General features: G+C 34.4%; 1 protein-coding gene across 1 annotated transcript in view; it reads left to right on the top strand.

Moving 5' to 3' along the window:
- The window catches only part of LOC113239548 (guanylate cyclase 2G-like), a 98,343-nt gene extending 88,395 nt beyond the window's left edge, over positions 1-9,948 (top strand). Inside the window, exons 5-9 of the mRNA XM_026476608.1 lie at positions 1,509-1,658; positions 3,341-3,533; positions 3,956-4,130; positions 8,844-9,034; positions 9,259-9,948. Coding sequence (XP_026332393.1) covers positions 1,509-1,658; positions 3,341-3,533; positions 3,956-4,130; positions 8,844-9,034; positions 9,259-9,948 — 1,399 coding nt within the window. The remainder of the gene's footprint in view (positions 1-1,508; positions 1,659-3,340; positions 3,534-3,955; positions 4,131-8,843; positions 9,035-9,258) is intronic.
- The last annotated feature ends 8,772 nt before the right edge of the window (positions 9,949-18,720 follow it).

Consider the following 18,720-nt stretch of genomic DNA (forward strand, 5'->3'; position numbering starts at 1 on the left):
TTGAGAAATTTAAAGAAAAAACAAGTTAATAATATAACACACCCTATTAACAACAATATTATTTAGTGATTAAAATCTGTTAAATGTTAACTTTTGAAACATTTTATCTATAAATGACCTCTTTATTACTAAAATGAAAAAGAATTCGTAAGTCACGGCATGTTTTAATTTCTTTCTAAATACATAGAATAATTAGGTTTGAACGAATTATAAATCTTTACTTTTTGGGAAGGAAAGTGCAAAGTTAAAATCTGAAATTGATGCGTCTGATCCAAACTGACGATTATAAAATTGTTAGTATTATAAAATATTTGCAAATGTTATGTAGCCGTAAATTGTAATGTTCTTTGGTTAAATAAAATAAGGTATTTAAATTAATAATGACTTTAGCAACTATGGTTCAGAATAGGGTGGTTAGTATTAATATTATACATAACTGATTGATGACTTTATCATCACAGTCAGCTGTGAATGTGGGACAGGAAACGTTGTTCGTTCATAGTTTTGAAACCTAAGAACTCGATACTATCCGCACCTAATTTCGTAGCACCTTATATATGTTGCCTGTCAAAGACATGTCTGGGGGCCGATTCTCGTGCGATAGAGAAAATGTCTTAACAGATGAATGTCGGAAATACACAGAAGACGATCGCAAACAGTTAGTAGTATTCTCAGAATCTCATCATAGATCTGTCTTAGCGCTCGACATGGAACGAGTGGTCGGAGGCACCAGAGTTTGAGATATCGCCCGTGTTTAAATATTTACATACAAGTGTCTAAATATTTTCGACAAATTAAAATTATATTGTCACTGAACTAACGCAACGTAGTTTTTTACTAAATTGAGTTACATCAATCTCAGAACATACTTTGACAGCTCTTGATTTAATTGTAAAGAAATCTTTATCGACTTTTTTGTAAATACAACATTACAAATAAAATGCATTAACAGATACTAAAATATTTTATATTATATACCACAAATATTTTTTGTGGAATTGATTGTCTGTGGATATTTTAGATACTATATTACGAAATCGGTCCCTATTTGATGTAGGTTCCACTATTGAATTTACATCACATTCCAAAAAAATTATTGCAATTAAAACAAAAAAGTCGCCTGTTTAGATTTCATTTAAAGAAGGTGATGGACTTTACTAACTTAAATTGAAACTGCATGCAGGTTAAATGTATTTGTTGAAATTCTGTTTCTTGAAAATAATATAGCAATGTTTATTTAGTATATGAAAATTTTACGATTACAGCTAATATAAACATTAATTATGTCGATGCGAGTTCGAAGTGTGCAAAAATCAATGTGTTTTAAGATTATTTTCAGCTTGACACTGTTTTTATTCAGCTAAATTTCTTCCTTTACCTTTTACTGCGCTTATTGTTATGGCAATGGGCTCGCAAAGACGTACAGAATTTTGACTTCATCTGTTCTGTTTGGGTGTTGAATGTTATACCTATTCTAATATTTAGTACTAACAAAGTGGCAATAATAGGAGTCACTGCAATACTGGTCGACTTGAGGAACTACTGGAGGAGGTCGAGAACTATGCTGCTAATTTGGAGGCTTTGGTGGATGAGCGCACTAGTGCCTATCTAGAGGAAAAACAAAGATGTGAGGAGCTTCTTTATCAACTGCTCCCAAAGTAAGACACTCATATAAAATAGTTTGCACATTATTACAGAGGCCGGGAAGTAAGGGATTGCTGAACGAGTATGAGTTCGACACTCACTCCTCGCTCGCTCGTCCTTGTATTAATACGAGTCAAGCAATCCCCGTTCCCGCCGAGGCATTTATAGTATTTTTCTCAAACAATGTGAGGAAATAATAAAGGACTAAAGACAGGAAGATATACATATATGATAGAAAAAGTAACTAAGTATTAATTAATATCAAAAGTAATATTTGACGTGACAGGAGAATTGCTAAAAGAAAACGTTATTGTTTTTCTAGGTACATTAATAGTAGTCTGCTGAACTTCTGATGATGTGTTTGAATGTGAATCTATTTCTGTATTTTCGTTATCACTCTTCTCACTAGCATTCATTTTCGTGAGTAAAATACAAAAAAGACGCAAAAACAAAAGAATACCAAAACACCGCCATTTTTTTTTAAGTACCGGGTACAGGTAGGTATTTTTAATTCTCGCAACTATGAACTCTGGGCATTTGGCTATATGAGTTTTTCTTTTGCCTGCTTACATAATTCATCAATAGGTGGATTTAAAAGTTGTAGAAATGGACAGTAATGGATTTTCATACATAATTTGCAGGCCTTGGCCGGGCAGAAGTCGCACGGTCCATAAGTGACAAACTTACCGTGTTCGTTTTTTGAAAGTAATGCAAATATTTCCGAGCATGTTTGAGAAAATTTGTTTATTTATCAAACATTACAGATTTAAGAATTCTAATATGTATAAGGGTTCTAAGCGTTTACAAAATAATTAGGTAGCAATCAGGTATTTAATTGTACTTTTGTCTCTCATGGTAAGTCTGAAAAACGACGTTCTAGATCCAGGAAAGCAAGAAATGAAAATCAATAAGAAGAAAAGGTGAAAATGGGAATGAATAAAGTGGACAAACTACGCCGTTTAGCTAAAGTAGGGTCACTTTGCAAACCCATCCCACTAATAATATTATTTATGCCTACTTATCTATATAATGTATATAAAAGAAAATGTCTTGAGTGGCTCTTCCACGCACAGCCGTACCTACGTTTCTTCACGTTATCAACGCCTTAAGTAAGAAATGATCGTAAAACTGTACGAGATGTAAAAATTCGTATTAACATTTTCTGCAACAAATATTTTTTCCCTAATTTTCAGTACAGAATTTTCTCGGAAGACTATTTTATTGACAATATGATATATTCTTGAAAGCAAATTAGGAAACATGTATCTTTATGTAAAATACGGAGCTTTATTTCAAAACTACCTTTCAAACAGCTAAAACAGATATTAAAGTTTTAAAATGAAAATTCTATTTCTAAGCTTTGCAGACCTGAAATTTGGTTATTCAAACAAAATAATGAAATACGTATTTTTGTTTTATAAAACAGAACAGAAAGAGAACGGGGTGTGAAATAGTATTTTTTGAGCCTTGGTGGTCATTAAATATTTTTCACATCCAATACGGATGGTGTTATTATATATATTTTTTGAAAACTACCCCCAAAAAAATGTAGCTGATGTTAAATTATCGTGGAAAACGTATTTATTTTCCGTGTTATTGTAAGGTATTTACTAAGCAAATTATAACATTCATATAATCAATCATCTTTGTGAGCTCTTGTTTTATTTCCTTTACGAATATGCCTTGTAATGAACAGGTCTGTGGCGTCGCATCTCGTGTTGGGGTTACCCGTGCTGGCCGAGTACTACGACTCGGTAACCATCTACTTCAGCGATATTATTGGGTTTACCCAGCTCTGCGCTACATCGACTCCACTAGAAGTCGTCGATATGTTGAATGATCTCTATACCTGTTTTGACTCCATCATTGAAAATTTTGACGTTTACAAGGTAATGAGTTTTTGCTATTGTTAATAATCAGATGGACACTTTCGTCTTTGTTCAAGCATCTGTATGTTGCTTTTCAATAATATTTTCTTTTTTTTTATCATTCGTCTTTGGAATGACCGTTATTTTGTAATACATTTTTAAATAATATCAAGTGACGGGTTGAATAAATCGTGTGTCTGATGGTAAGCTACTGCCAATGCACCCATCACCCTGAGACATAAGTTGACAAGTCCCACGTGCCTGTAATTTCACCAGCACCGTTATCCTTTAAAATCGGAACACAGTAATGCTGACATTACTGCTTGGCAGCAGAAATAGGTAAGGTGGCAGTACTTCCCTGGATAAACTCTTTCACAAGTCTACAATTTTTTTAACAAGAATTTGGAGCGGTTGGTATTGTAAGAATGTTTTCACATGTACAGGTGGAAACTATTGGCGATGCATATATGGTAGTATCAGGGCTGCCCCAACGGAATGGCGATCGTCATGCAGTAGAGATCGCAAGCATGTCGCTGGCCCTTCTCGCCGCAGTACGTGTGAAGACTGTACTCCATCGTCCCGAGGAACCACTGTTGCTCCGTATTGGTATGCATACTGGTAAGTATGTCCTATCAAACGTTCTTCTTCCAACAGAAAGTGAGAGTGAGTCGTCGGATGTGATAAATCGTAATACATTGATATTAGGATGTAAATCGGAACGTAATTGTTTTATGAATTTCTTTCATTACGTACTAATCCAAACTAATATTATAAATGCGAAAGTCTGTCAGTCACGTTTTCATGCCTAAATCGCAGAACCACATTTAATGAATTTTGGTATAAGATAGATGGGACCTAGCTAGAGGACATAGGCTACCTTTGTCACAAAAATAAATCTTAAAGGTATTGATATGAGATGATAACTAATCATTTCTCAAGCAAGGGATCCGAAAATTCATATTTATGCCTTTTGTAAGAAATAAACAATCTTTCAGAGATTGTGATCAAAATTACCCCTCAAGGTAAAATAGGCGACGAGTGGGCTACTCAAAGTATTTATCAAACCAGCTAGTTATACATAAATACCCGAGCAATATATCAGTCTTGAGCGTAGGGTTTAATTTTCTTAGCCACGGGAAGCGTAATTTGTGAAGAGATTTCAAGTTAATTGAAAATAAAAATAACAGCATATAAGTCTACATAATCTGATATTTTTATATATTTCAATTCAATTCGACATCTCTGATTAGAATTAGATTATAGATTAGAGTTTACTATGATTGAACTCGTATGGAGCTTTATTTCCCTATTTGCGATCACATTACGACTGATTTCAATTTTGATGGTAGGAACACCGGGGGAAGAGTGACTTGCAGCCTTATATTATTATTTTTAAATAGGAATGGCGGTATTTTCCGGCAATGGCACAGTCGTCCGGGGTTAGGCACTCAAGTCCAAGAGCCGGCGAACAATACGGGTCGTATCGTGCAGGACCGCCTTCTGCATTTGTGCTGGAAGCGACACGCCACAGAAATTCAACCAATTATGAATACTACTTTTAGTTTGTCAGTCGATGAATCCGACAAAGAAAATAAACGATTTTAAAGGCATATCGCTACTATGCTCCAAATAAAAGAAAGTCTAGTTAGTACTTAACATTTTGTCTGTTCTCCTTAAGCGCGTGTGCGCGCAGCAACCGATTCCTATTCATTCCGAATCCCAGGCTATACAAATCTAGAAAACTCGGGTCCTCTTCGGTTGTCGCTTGTGCTCTACATCCGAAAAAGTACGAATATCGCTTGTACACCAAGATATAAAATGATCCCTGTGACATTTCGGATCGTCATTTCTCGGATTCGGTACAGGGGGTCTACTCTCGATCTCCGTCCGACATCCATTCGAAACAATTACTGCAAAATAAGCAATACTTGACCAAATGAAAAGACGCGTGATGCGAATGAAGCTTCATTCTTGATACATGTCTTTTAATTTTGTAGAATATTACTTATTTGACGCAAACGCTTTAAAGCTCCAAAACATTTAACTCAGCATAAACTACGCTCTTCTTACCCACCTGACTGTGTACATCTACCAGCGTACTCCCTCCAGTTTTCTTTTGTTTTACTGACGTATTATCGTTTTATGGAAAACAATTTTATATGTAAGAAACCATACCGTGGTAAGAAACCTGATACTAGTGATAATCATTTCGTGAATAACCACGAAAGTCTTAAAATCTATATAATTTTCTGTGTTTTTAATATTCATGAAAAATAAATAATTTGGAAAAAAAAAAACAATTTGATACATAATTTTACAGTTTTGAAATTACGTTATAGCAAGTACTTGCTTGTTTTTAGTCATATGATACGTAATTTATCCGGGAGTGCCTGCTCAGCGGTTTTCTATTATCCAATTTCGGAAAGTTTATGCATATTCTTTACAACTTACTTCCATTAGCACCGTTCCTCATTCTGTTTACTAGAAAATCCAGAACTTTCCATCTTTACGTCATTGATGAACCATCCATTAGTAGGAAGCGCTTTGCTTCATCCTCTCTGGTGCGTGTGGCAAAGGAATGAAATACACTGTCGGCATCTATTTTTCCTAAAAGCTACAATTTAGAGCTACGCAAGGCTAGAAGTGAGTAGGCATTTGCGAGACAAGCGCGAAACATCGTCGGTCTCATTGTGCCTTAAAATCAGATGTGTGGGGAAGCGTTCGTCTATAAAAAAACAAATGAATGATTGGGACGGTTCATCACAATAAAAAAGAAACATCCCAAAATGAAGAACCCGTTCGAACCAATAAGAATCAATTACAAATCGATAACAAAAATAGAATGAATGGATTCTATTCTGTTTACGGTATATAACCTTTTTTGACGTCCTCGGTGGCCCAACGACACTTTAGGTGCTGACTGAGGAGATGGCGGTAGGACTAATTTAGGACATTTACTTCTCTAAATTGATTCTGATTTGGGTTTTTAGGAAGTGTGAAGTGAATTTCTTTGCCGGTGGCGGAAATCCGTATTTTATCATTATAAAATAGTGTAGATGTTTGGCACATTATTATATTATTATTATAAACTGAAGCGTAAAATTTAGACTTGTAACAAAATCACATAACAGGTAAACAAGTCATATTAGTTGCGTCACGCACCGCTAGATGGCATTCGTGTCGAAATCGCAAATTGTGCATCGCGGTGTTAAGATTTTCCCTCGCAGAACGACAACTGGTGGCGATGCGAACATGAAGGAATCCAACTTACTACGCATCTAGCTCTGCTTCCTTGTTTGGAACTCCGCTTTAGATCGTTACTGTTGAGCCTACTGCACTTTACGCTTCTAGCGCTGCTTCCTTATTGGAATTGCGCTTTAGACCGTTGCACTAGTTGTTGCACCCTGAGTCGTTTCCTAATTGGAACGTGTGTACGGGTCCTCGACTACGTGCCGATTAGGGGGAGTCCTTTTCCACTGTGTGTATATGTAGTGAAATAAAACCACCATATTGGAGAAAACCTGGTTTTCCTCTACCACCCCAATAAGAACTTACTACAGATTTGAATTTTATTTAATCAAAATTTAAAACATTTTCATTATTCGCTTATATTCGTGTTAAAATTTGTATTTTTTTTAACTTCGATCATAAACCACGGAGGAATCAGCAATGTGGTTTGGTATAACTGCTGATAAGCAATAACATGTCAACCGACATGTTCACAATTTAAAAAAAATGACAACTACACATTTTGTCGTTGTTTTCGATAGTTTGTTTTAAAATTTACTTATAAAATGAAAACTCTTGCTTTTTTTTGGAATTGTAGTAATAAATCACAACAATTTTTAGTTCCTGATGTGACAACATTAAAAGTTTTCATTTTACAAGTAAATTAGAGTAGTAGCAGTAGAGCTCCTTCTGAAAGAGTATGTCCACGGATGTACTGCCACCTTACCTATTTCTGCTGCCAAGCAGTAACGTGAGCATTACTGTGTTCCGGTTTTGAAGGGTAAAGGGTGCCGGTGAAATTACAGGCACGTGGGAGTTTTCAACTCATGTCTCAGGGTAAGATGGGCGCAGTGGCAGTGACCATCTGAACTTTATGATTTAAATCTATGAGTGGCACTGCAACTGTTGTGGACAGGCGTGTCGCTTACCATTAGGCGCACGACTTATTCGTCCCATCACTTAGAATCATAAAAAAAATTTAGAATAAACAAAAATCAAACGTTCAAAAAATCAAAAGTTTCCATTTTCGCAAAACCATGATCATATTGGATGGTACGTTATTGCTTGCAGCCTTCCAAATCCATAAGACTGACCCATTTGCGCCAAATTCGTAAAACAAATAAATAAAATGATATTGTAAAACACACACATAAATCGCCTTACTTCTTAACCCCCGTTGCAAAAAGAGGGAAGTTATTATTAGTTGAAGCCATTTTCTTCATGTATGTTTGCGTCCGTCTGTGGCACCGAAGCTCCCAAACTACTGAAATCATCTAGAGCTGGTTTGGTAATTTAATTGGGATGGTTTTAATGGTTTTAATCTATGTTTAAATCCATATGTATAAAAAAACCATCAATTCGTTTCCCAATTACGTATAAGTCTTTATCAAACAGAATACGTGGCAGCAGCAACGGCCTCGTGAAGACTATCGCGGCTAGGAGTGAGTGCCCAATAATGCGGCATTTAATAATAAGCACAAAATCGGTAGTAGAATTTAGTACCAACCAAATTATAACTTTATTGTTAACAAGCTACTACTAGCTGACAACTCGACAAATGCGACCAAATTAACAAACCCCCGACAGTGTACTCTATATAATCCATAAAGTTACTGTTTGGTTTGTACACATGTATCGAGGTTTTTTCAATCAATTCGACAGTATTTTTTGTATTTATGCTACGAGAAACTCGGCATTTGTGTACCGATTTTGATGATCTTTTTGTTAGAAAAAGTCCCATTTAAATTTGAAGAAAATATTCCACCTCTAATGGTGCGAGAGATGCAGACAAGAAATTCCACTCCATGGCCGTTCGCCATGTAAATGTAATTTTTGATATCTGGATATAACAAAATATGAGATAATTGAATGGACTCGCAACTTATGAAACTGTTCATAATGAAGTTCGTACAAAACAGAAAAAATGCTTCATTGTCTTTTAACATTAATAGACGACCACATTACTAGTGCACTTTTTATTTTAGTCTTCAAAATTGTGATTTTTAAACTTTTTATGGTACCTTTGTGATGTGACATTTTGTCAGTCGCCTACATAACTTAGAAGGACTGGATCGTTGTGTCTTCACATATTTTGTTGATCAGGTCCTTGCGTCGCCGGCGTGGTTGGCCTCAAGATGCCGCGCTACTGTCTCTTTGGAGATACTGTGAACACCGCTTCTCGCATGGAGGCCCATAGCGATGCCTTAAGGATCCACGTCAGCTCTACAACAAAAGAACTGCTTGACGTTTACGACATGTTTATACTCGAGTTGCGTGGTGAGATTGAAGTAAAGGTACGCAGTATTCCATTTCAATTACTACCTCGATAACTTATGATTAATTTTATTTTTATTTTTAAAGTACTCTCCCTGAACTAAATATATTATAACACATTAATGATACTTTTCAATTAGGTACAAAGATACAATATTAAATATTTTTTTATGTATTTGAAATTTTGTAACAGCTAAAAGGTAGAGAGTTTTAAAATATAAATTAATTCATATTTTTGTTGTAGGGAAAAGGTCCAATGACTACCTATTGGCTGTTAGGTGAGAAGCCCGTAGCTAAGAACAATCGGCATAGTGGTGATAAAGATGGTCCACGTCCATCTACTAGTTTTGCCGGTGATAATAATGCAAATCCCAGTATCACTTTTCAAGGTCCTGATAGTCCTGCTGGTCACTCTTTAGCACAAAATGGACATACTAATGAAATTAACTATCAAATAGACGGTGATGATGACGACTTACAGTCACAAGGGGCTTGCGCTTTACCTTCGTATTCTACGCAGAGGGCAAACACTTCGGACGATATAGTTTATCCGCAAGAATATGAAATGAGCTTCCAAAATAACCCTGTGTATGTGACCACCCCTAAACTGTCAGTTGAACTGCAGAACGAACGCACTCGTATCCAACGGGAAATGAATACATGCATGTCTATCGACTTTGTGAATAGCTCGAATCATGTTGCTGATGATAAAAGCAAAGAGGAGGTTAAACAAAACTTACCTCCGGAGGATGCGAGGCTTGAGACGAGCTATGAGATGGACTATGATAGAGAATGCCCAAATAACGAGAATGAGAATTTGGTCAATCCGTCTTACGGTACCGCGTCGGTGATTAGCAAAGGAAAAGTGCGCGCAACGGTGCTGATGTTCAACCGTCGTTGGCAGAATGATGATAACTCCAAGAAGCCGAATTAAAAGTGGAAGACTGATAGTGGAAGGTATAAGTTGAGAAGCATTTTATGCTTTATAGACGTGTTTTACTCCTTACACTAAATTGTAATGATAAATTGAAGTGATCGTACACTGGGGATATAAAATTTTAATTCTTCTCTTTTAATGTTATGAGTACTATAAGTATAAGTAATGTAATATCTTGCGCAGAGCGTCTAAGTGGTTCTATTTCCAGGTCGTTATGTTTTACTATTGTTATCGACACTTAAATAGTGAGTAACGAGACCAATAAGAGGGTATAAATTTTAAAAGTAAAAACATGATATTGTGCATTGCATTGTTAAAAATGTACTATCGTCATGGCGGTGCTTTTATTTCAAATAAAGGTACAAATTGGTCTGATTAGATTAAATGGAAATTTTGAGTTGTATTGGTGCAGTTTAAAATAAGGCAACGACCTTAAAGTCGTGTTTACAGCCCGCGCTGGGACACCTCACAGAAAGGTATGATTTGCGAAATCACTGCTATGTCAATGTCGTTCCTCCCGTCATTTAGTGTCATAAAAAATGTCCCGCAATAGAATTGCGGTTTGTACGTCGACTTTGAAATCGATCAAAAGAAATGATTTCCATTGATACGTTACTTAAAAATAAAGTACTTATTATAAATAAACATAAGAGCACAAGAAATTAGACGAGAAGAAAAATTATAAGTAGTTAATGTTATGTCGCCCTTTTATACCAAACTTTTATACTTTCTGAATCTTACTAATCTTTAGGAAACTCAGATTAATGATGAATCTAAAGAAAGAAGCTTTAAATCGACCTTAAGGAATCGAAACAAATATACTAGAGAAAGGCTACCACATTCTCTTTGGAGTCAAGTAAGATCATATTACGCTCATAGCCTCTCTCAATGTCTTCTAAGGCCTTAAAACAAAGGTTCATTGAAAATGATATTACGTTTTCGTATCTATCGCATATGTTTGTTTTTTCAAACACACCTATCGAGCTTTTTACAGGTTCTACTGTCACGGCTCAGTTATCATATGATATAATACTTTTTAATTAAACTTATGTTCGTAGTAACTTCAAAAGTAAAATTATTAGTAATGTAATTATTTTTGATTATATTAAATACTATGAAATGTATACTCGAATGTTTACAAATGTTTTATTGATGTTAGATAATACTGCTCATAGATTAAAAATATGTGTTTGTATGGTGAAGTTTGGAAATACGGATACTTTTAACGGAAAATTTAGAAAATTGTATGAATTAACGGGTTTATCGTTCTTCACTGGATAAATTTATTTAGATGTCACATGTTAGACTAGAACACTAAGCAACATTTACATGTTTTTGATCCGTTAATAGTGAAGTAACTTACAGGTTAATGTTTACGTACGTAGAATATGATAATTATGATCGCGCCTGATACATTTATTCCATTATAATTAAAATGTCAATCTCAGTATATGACCAATCAGGTGATACCGATTCGTTACCTGGTTGGTTAGTAGAAATAGTATTTTAAAATAGGAAATGAAGTATTCTAAAATGTTTACAATAAAGATGTTGTCGTTCATTATATTACTTGCTTGTAATTCAAGCATCCTACATAACTAATAAATGTAATACTTAGTCCGGTTGTTTAATTTACCAAAGCCATTTTTTCGTTAAAAAAAATAAACAGTTGCCCACGGCAAATAAAATGATAAAAACACTTTTCGAATACTTAGCCTTAGGGTGGCTTTCTTCGTCTTATCTATTTGTGTTTTAATGAGCAGTTGTTCAATAAAATTTCACCTGTTCTATGCTTATGAGTCTAAATAAAAAATCGTCCTAAACAAATGTCTAAAATTGTACATTACCTTAAGGCGAGCTATTTCAACACTAGCCTAGATTTTAAAAGGTGAGGAGTGGGGGGTCGCGTCCCGTAATCCGCGCGCTGTAAATTAATATGAATAAAATAGTAACATTTAAATCGCTAGGCAATTTGCAAATTTTGGGATAGTAGTAGTAAGACACTTTGATTTAAACTTTTACTATTTTCCCAAATTATTTGATTTTTAATTCGGGACTTAATCACGTATAAAACATTATTTACCTCGACGTTTCGGACATATTGCAATGTCCTTGGTCTCGAAGGGACCGAAAGGCGGGTGTCAGCATCTTCTAGCCGTGCGAGTTGTTCTTTTTTCAGAAACATATCCTCTTGTGTTGCTGCTTTTGATTCTCGAACTATCGTTCACATTGACGGTAGCCGATTGCTCATAATAGTTGAAATCTCATCATTTAAGTCACGTCTGCACGTTTTTGATCACGATTGCACGCATTAACTGCAGATATGCTCATCTGTTATCAGCGTATATAAATTAATAAACAATTGATACGCCATAGGGATTGACTCTGTTCTGTCTTTTTTTTTTCTAGCAACACAAGAAAAGTCATTTTCTGGAAAAAATGTTATAAAATCTTTTACTGAGAATGACAAAATTTTATATGCGTAAGATGGGCTGTCAAATGGCGGACGATCAAAATTAATAGCAATTTTACTCTCTGCATTCATGTGCCGTTCCATTATTGATGTCACGAGACGAACAAGTCGTGCAGGTGGTGGTAAACGACGGGCCTATCGGTAACTGTTGCAGAACCACGCAGAACTTTAAATTACAAAGATCTAAGGGGCACTTCATTTGGGTTCCATAGTAACTTTGAACCGACCCCGGGTTCAAATGTTTTATACCCCACTGCCACTGCATCCGACAACTTGAGACAGAAAGTAGAATAGTGTGTGAAACGTGCTTGTAGTTTCACTAGCAAACTAAAACTTTAGAGCTGGAACGAATAATGTTCATATTATAATATTACAAATACTTTATTGGACGAAATCTGTCACAAGGAACTTTGTTGCCACTAAAAAAAAATCTCCAAGTTTCCGAGTCAAATTATTAGGAATTTCACACAACTACGAATACAAATGATGAATGAAAAAAGAAATTATGTTAGTTTCAGAAGTTTGTACGACTAAAATAAGGATTCCGTGTTCCATGTTCGGTTCGCTGATGTGGAATGTCCAATTTGATCGTCTTGTGCGTCAATCTAAGTTCACCAATGAATTAATTAATTTGTTGAGTGCATCAATGTAGTACGTATGTCTTAATGTATGAATGTGTAGTTTTTAAACATTTCTTCAGGCTTCAGAAAAGGTCTTTTATAGTTTAGATCTTTCATTTATCCAGATTGTGTAATGTAAGTTTCGTCAAAGATTTCGTCCTGGCAAGTACTGCCATCTTACCCATTGCTGCAGCCAAGCATTTTTTTTTAAGATATATACGGTACAGTGGCAGTACACCCTCAGACCAATGCGTTTTAAAGTTCTGAGCGGCCCTGCAGCTATGCTTACCACCAGGCGCACAATTTGTTATTTCCATCACTTGGTAACATAAAAAAAGAACAAATAGAAATTTATTTTATAACAGTATTCAACGCGCCTTCTTCAGCTTAGTCTCTAGTAAAAGACACGGCCTTTCCCCGAAATACTAAAGAATAGTGTATATTTTTAACAGCAATGGCTGTTTTGAAAATATTACATATAGGTGACACTATTATTGTCATAATGCACTTTTATATTACCGTTTCTAACACTACATGTTAATATTCACACAAATTCTGCTGACAATGAACTTTTTCTGTTCCCGATACAAACGTAACAATTGATCGAGCAATTATACAATATATATCAATATACCAAAGGGTACATAAGCCGTGACAATTTGTTACACAAGTTCTCAACACCCAAGCAGCACACCCATATCAAAATATGTGCTAAAAGATATCTAATAGAATTTAATTCGATTGAATATTTTAAGAGGTCAAATTCCCTCAAGATATCTCAAAGAAGGTTTCTAGATGATTTAAAGTAAAAGTGGGCACAACTTTGTTAGTAGATCACAAGAGTGCTTTGAGAAACTATCTGTAGGTAGTGTTAAGAGTGATTCTTATCTTTTTTCTCAAGTAACCCTTCTAGAATGCTACAAGACCATTTGTAGAATGTAGACAGTTTTTATTTAGTCTTGTAGACAGTTTTTACATAATTTATAGTCTATGATAGTTTTCTTAGTAATGCTATTTTAAAAAAAAAATACTAAAGCGTTACAAACATAAGACGCAATTATCTTAATACTAATAGATTTAAAGTTTAATGGCTTACAAAATATAAACTATCAAAATTGCAACATGGCGAAATTAGATATAATATTTCTGACTTTTTCGAGCAATGTTTAATTGGTTAGAAAGCGCAAATTGATGTGGGACTTTAAATACATTGTGAAAAGTGATGTAAAACCTGCCATAAAAGTAATGCGCTCGCTAAATTTTAAATATTTATGTATTAAATATAAACTTAATAAAAATACAGTTATCGATTTTCGGTTTTAGATATTTATAGAAATCTTAAATATACAAAATAACTCACAAAACAAACCATTTCCTAGAAGTTCTAGGCTTTTTCAAGCTAATTTCAACTTAGATTTACTTTTTAAAAAGAAAATAAATTTTTCTCCGCTATTTCATAGTCATTCTTTAAAAATAAAAATGGCGATAAGAATTTAAAGCTCTTTTCAAAACACAGTTGGGAGCATTTTGTCTATAGCTTAATCTATAGAAAAACTTTACAATACAAAACGGTTATTTTTACTTGCTTTAGTTTACTTGACCTTGTAGAAGAACTTACACTCCTATGAAGTTTTTATGATTGTCTACAAAACGCGATGTTTCTAAGCGATCTTTTCTTTTGACAGTGTTACAAAACCTTTATAAGCCTTTATAAATATTGAATGTATTATGCAATAAGAAACTTACTTTTTTGTTTTTTTGACCTAGTGTTTTGAAACACTAGGTCAAAAAAACAAATGAAAAAATCCAATTTGTCGCAAAAAAATATTATTCTGTATAATTATCTGGAATGTGTTATATATGACTAGAAAGGAGGATAAATTCCCTATCATATAAATATAAGGAATATTTTAATGACATACCTAACTTATGTTGGAAGAAATAAAATTTTCATTATAAATTTGAGGTTATTTCTTCACGCCAACCACATTTCACACAATGATTTCACTGTATTCTATTGATAGACGGCACAATACATATACACAACATTGAAGTACAGTAGTTTACGCGCTCATTTCAATTGTTTTTATCATTTCACAACAGGGAATTACTTCACAATGTTTATTTATTTGTCAACAAACAAATGCCGGCCATGACCGGCCCGAGCGCGAATTACGACTATTGTGTCCAGCGTTGCCAATTGTGGACAATTCCCCAAATTGTGGGGAGTTTCAACTAGATTGGGGATTTTGTGGGGATTGGCGCTATGTGAGGAAAATGTGGGGATTCTAACATTTTATCATTTTGTTTAATCTATCAATTGCTGATGCGTCGCTAGTTTGATTGTTACTGTTAGAAACACTGTGATGGACTATGTCGACGTGTTTTTCAACATCGTACATCGCCCGTATTATTAACAAGCAGCTTAAACAGAATTATTATTAGAGCACTTGGTTCTGAATCGTAAAATTACCAGTAGGTGCGTGTTGAGTTCGCGATTCTTTCTCCCGCTTATTGCGGTCTCCGGTATGAAGCAAAACGAAATCAGCTATTGATAAACAAAGCCGAGCAGTTGGTATTTCCACACCACAACTTACCACTCGTCAACTTTAAATATTAAATATAGATCGAAACTCATTGATTATTTCTAACGTTAACTAGTGTCACCAAATGCATAACAAAATAATCAATTTACTTAATTTTGTATTTTTTGGTCAGACTGATTACAGATTAATGTTGAATCTAATTAATATTATAATAAATATAACTGCCTCCGTGGCCGAACGGTTACCATGCCGGATTGCCATGCAGAGGTCCCAGGTTTGATTCCCGGGTCGGGAGAAATATTTGTATGCCCTACATTTGTTTCTCTCGTGAGTTTGGGTGTAATTTGTGGTTGTCTACGTGTGTATCCATGGCGCCCGCAACACACGGTTTCCCTAGTGCGGGGTTATGTTGAGTGTGTACGTTATTATTATTATTATTAAAATAAATAAACGATTTAAGGTCATCCAATTTTATAATTAGTTTTTTTTACATTGTTTACATTCACAGCAAACGTAATAGATTATTACATTTTGAGTTTCTTAATTCTTTATTATATTTTTAAGCGATGTATTTCTCATTGTTAATAATAAATTATAGATGCGAGGAATTTGTGGGGAACATGAACTTTGCTCTCCCCATATTTAAGGATTTTAACCCTGATTTTTGGAGATTTTGAACAATTGGCATTGTCAACGCTGATTGTATCGAATATGATGTGATGTAATGACTTAATATCCAAGGTTCACCACCTCCACTAGATCTTTTAATATTCTTTACTTTATCCATTTTGCATGAACTCTTACAACGTCCAGTAGAGCAAAAACCTTAATTGTAGTATTTTTTTAAATAAAATCTACTGAAGACGCGCTATGACGTGTTTGTTAATAAGTACAAACACTACAGAATGTCTATAAATTAAATATATCTAGAATAAACTTAAGAATACTAGTTTTTAGAGTATTAATAGACTTTATTGGATTTGTATAGAACAATTTTACTAAAAATAATCAGTTGTTCTACAGATGAACTTAAAATAAGGACTATAAGAGTAAATCTTAAGAGAGATTACACTTAATTAAGTTGCTTGGTATTAGGAAGGTGTTAAAATTTTGACTTGAGTGAAATAAGTATATAAGAACAATTTCTTTTTTCTAAAACCATTTATAGAGAACTATTATCTAAATCAATATCATATTAAGACTGTTTATAGATATAACAGTTTTAAGGCGTATAAAGTGTGCTCCTTGGGCATGGCCTTACCAGTTGCAATTGCTGTCAATGATAAGATCCAAAAATTTTGTGTGTTTGACTTGTTCTATATTAACAAGATTAAACGAGATGTTTAACTCTATCAGTAGTCTTTTAGACGAGTGAAATTGCATGATGTTAGTTTTTGTTAGGTTTATACTCTGAGACCATTTCCATTCATCCATCCTATGATGTCACTTATAGTTTTGTTAATGTCACGTTGGTATTGCTCTTTGTCTTCACACTTTATAACAGCAGTGCTATGGTCTGCAAATAATACCATTTGTTTACTAATATATCTTAGAAGATCGTTTATGTAAAACAGAAAGAGAACCTACCTTGGGGGATGCCTCTATTATTCTTCCTGTAGGCGGATCTACTACTTTCGTTTCTTAAGTTTCTATTACTTTGTGTACGTTACAATCTAAGACATGCTTACGAATGAACATAATGTGCAATCTGACAAACAAAACATATATGCAGATAGAGAAATAACTTTTCTTGGTGGTGGTGGGTCAATAAACCTAGAAAATTTTTGAACAGCCTGCGTGTTACATCTTCAAAAAGATTATACAAAATTCTCGCAGCAAGCCAGTAATCGCTTACAACTTTGCCATCAGTAAGCGATACAAGAAACTGCGATTCCTTTGACGTCGTCTCTCTACTTCGTCTTCACGTATTCCTTGTCCGAGCGCCTCCACAACTAACAGTATTCACGACTTTTTTACACAAACGATGTACAAACGATATCGCTCGAGCTACCGTTAGTTTTATGTCAGTTCTAAGATGAAAATATTGTCAAAATACGACACGGAAGCTCTCATTTGGCGTTTGGGAATAAGGTATCCTCAACTACTTGTGACAAATTACGATCTTTGACTCGTCGTTACTTCCGGGTCCGATACGAAGCTAAAACGATGATCGTTGCTTCATATTTCGTATGACGTGTTGAGGTTATGATGTCCGATATACGTTGTCAAAATCCTGTCAAAATAGCTTTTCGTAGTAGCTTTACATCCGATGTCGGACACCCATATAAATCACGCGTTTCATTCCGCAATCGGGTACTTAACACGTTTCATAGTAAGAAATTATTAAACCGAAGTACGTACGCAGCTACGTGTATCGGATTTCACTTTTGGGAGTAGACGCCCTGTAGAACGCCAAATAGTATTTAGTAACTAAATATTGGATTGATTTTTCATAAATATTCAACGAAAAATTTAAATTTTGGCAATTAAAGTCTACATTTACATGACGTTTATCTTTTGACATAGTAAAAAAATCAGAACCAGAACGTGAAATTTGCAACTTTCATCATCATTAAAAAAAAGTGGCGAAAATGCGAGCTTAAGCATTCCTGAGAAATTGTTTCAATTGAGAGCAAAAAATAAAACGACTGAGATACCGGGACGAAAAGGTAAAACTACTGAAAAATGTTATGAGAGATGTGGAAAAAGAAAATATGAAGTTGAAGACTTTCTATACATACCAAAAATAATATACAAGTATCAAGAAAAACTGAAAATCAAATAGCTGGAAAAAATTATAGAAGAAAGATCGGAAGGCAGTTTAACACTAAAAAAGAGATATTATTTTTGAAATGTTGGTATAAATTCTTTCATTACAGTAATAAGCAATAGAAGCTAAACTAACAAAAAAAGAAAACGAAAACCATGACTATACTAATACGGGTAACATAAAAGGAAAAGGTAAGGGTAAAGAGAAAATGGAAAGAAAAAGAAATAGATTATTAAAAATAGTGTTCGAATAGTGCTGAATGAGTATAACTTTTAAAAAATATGAAACTTTTAAGTAAGCTATTTTTTCCATTTTTTTATTACAATTTTGGGTTTTACCAAGTATTTTGCTTTGTTGATT

The sequence above is a fragment of the Hyposmocoma kahamanoa genome, unplaced genomic scaffold (genome assembly GCF_003589595.1).
Source record: "Hyposmocoma kahamanoa isolate Upper Pololo Valley unplaced genomic scaffold, ASM358959v1 99879, whole genome shotgun sequence".
Lineage (NCBI taxonomy): Eukaryota > Metazoa > Arthropoda > Insecta > Lepidoptera > Cosmopterigidae > Hyposmocoma > Hyposmocoma kahamanoa.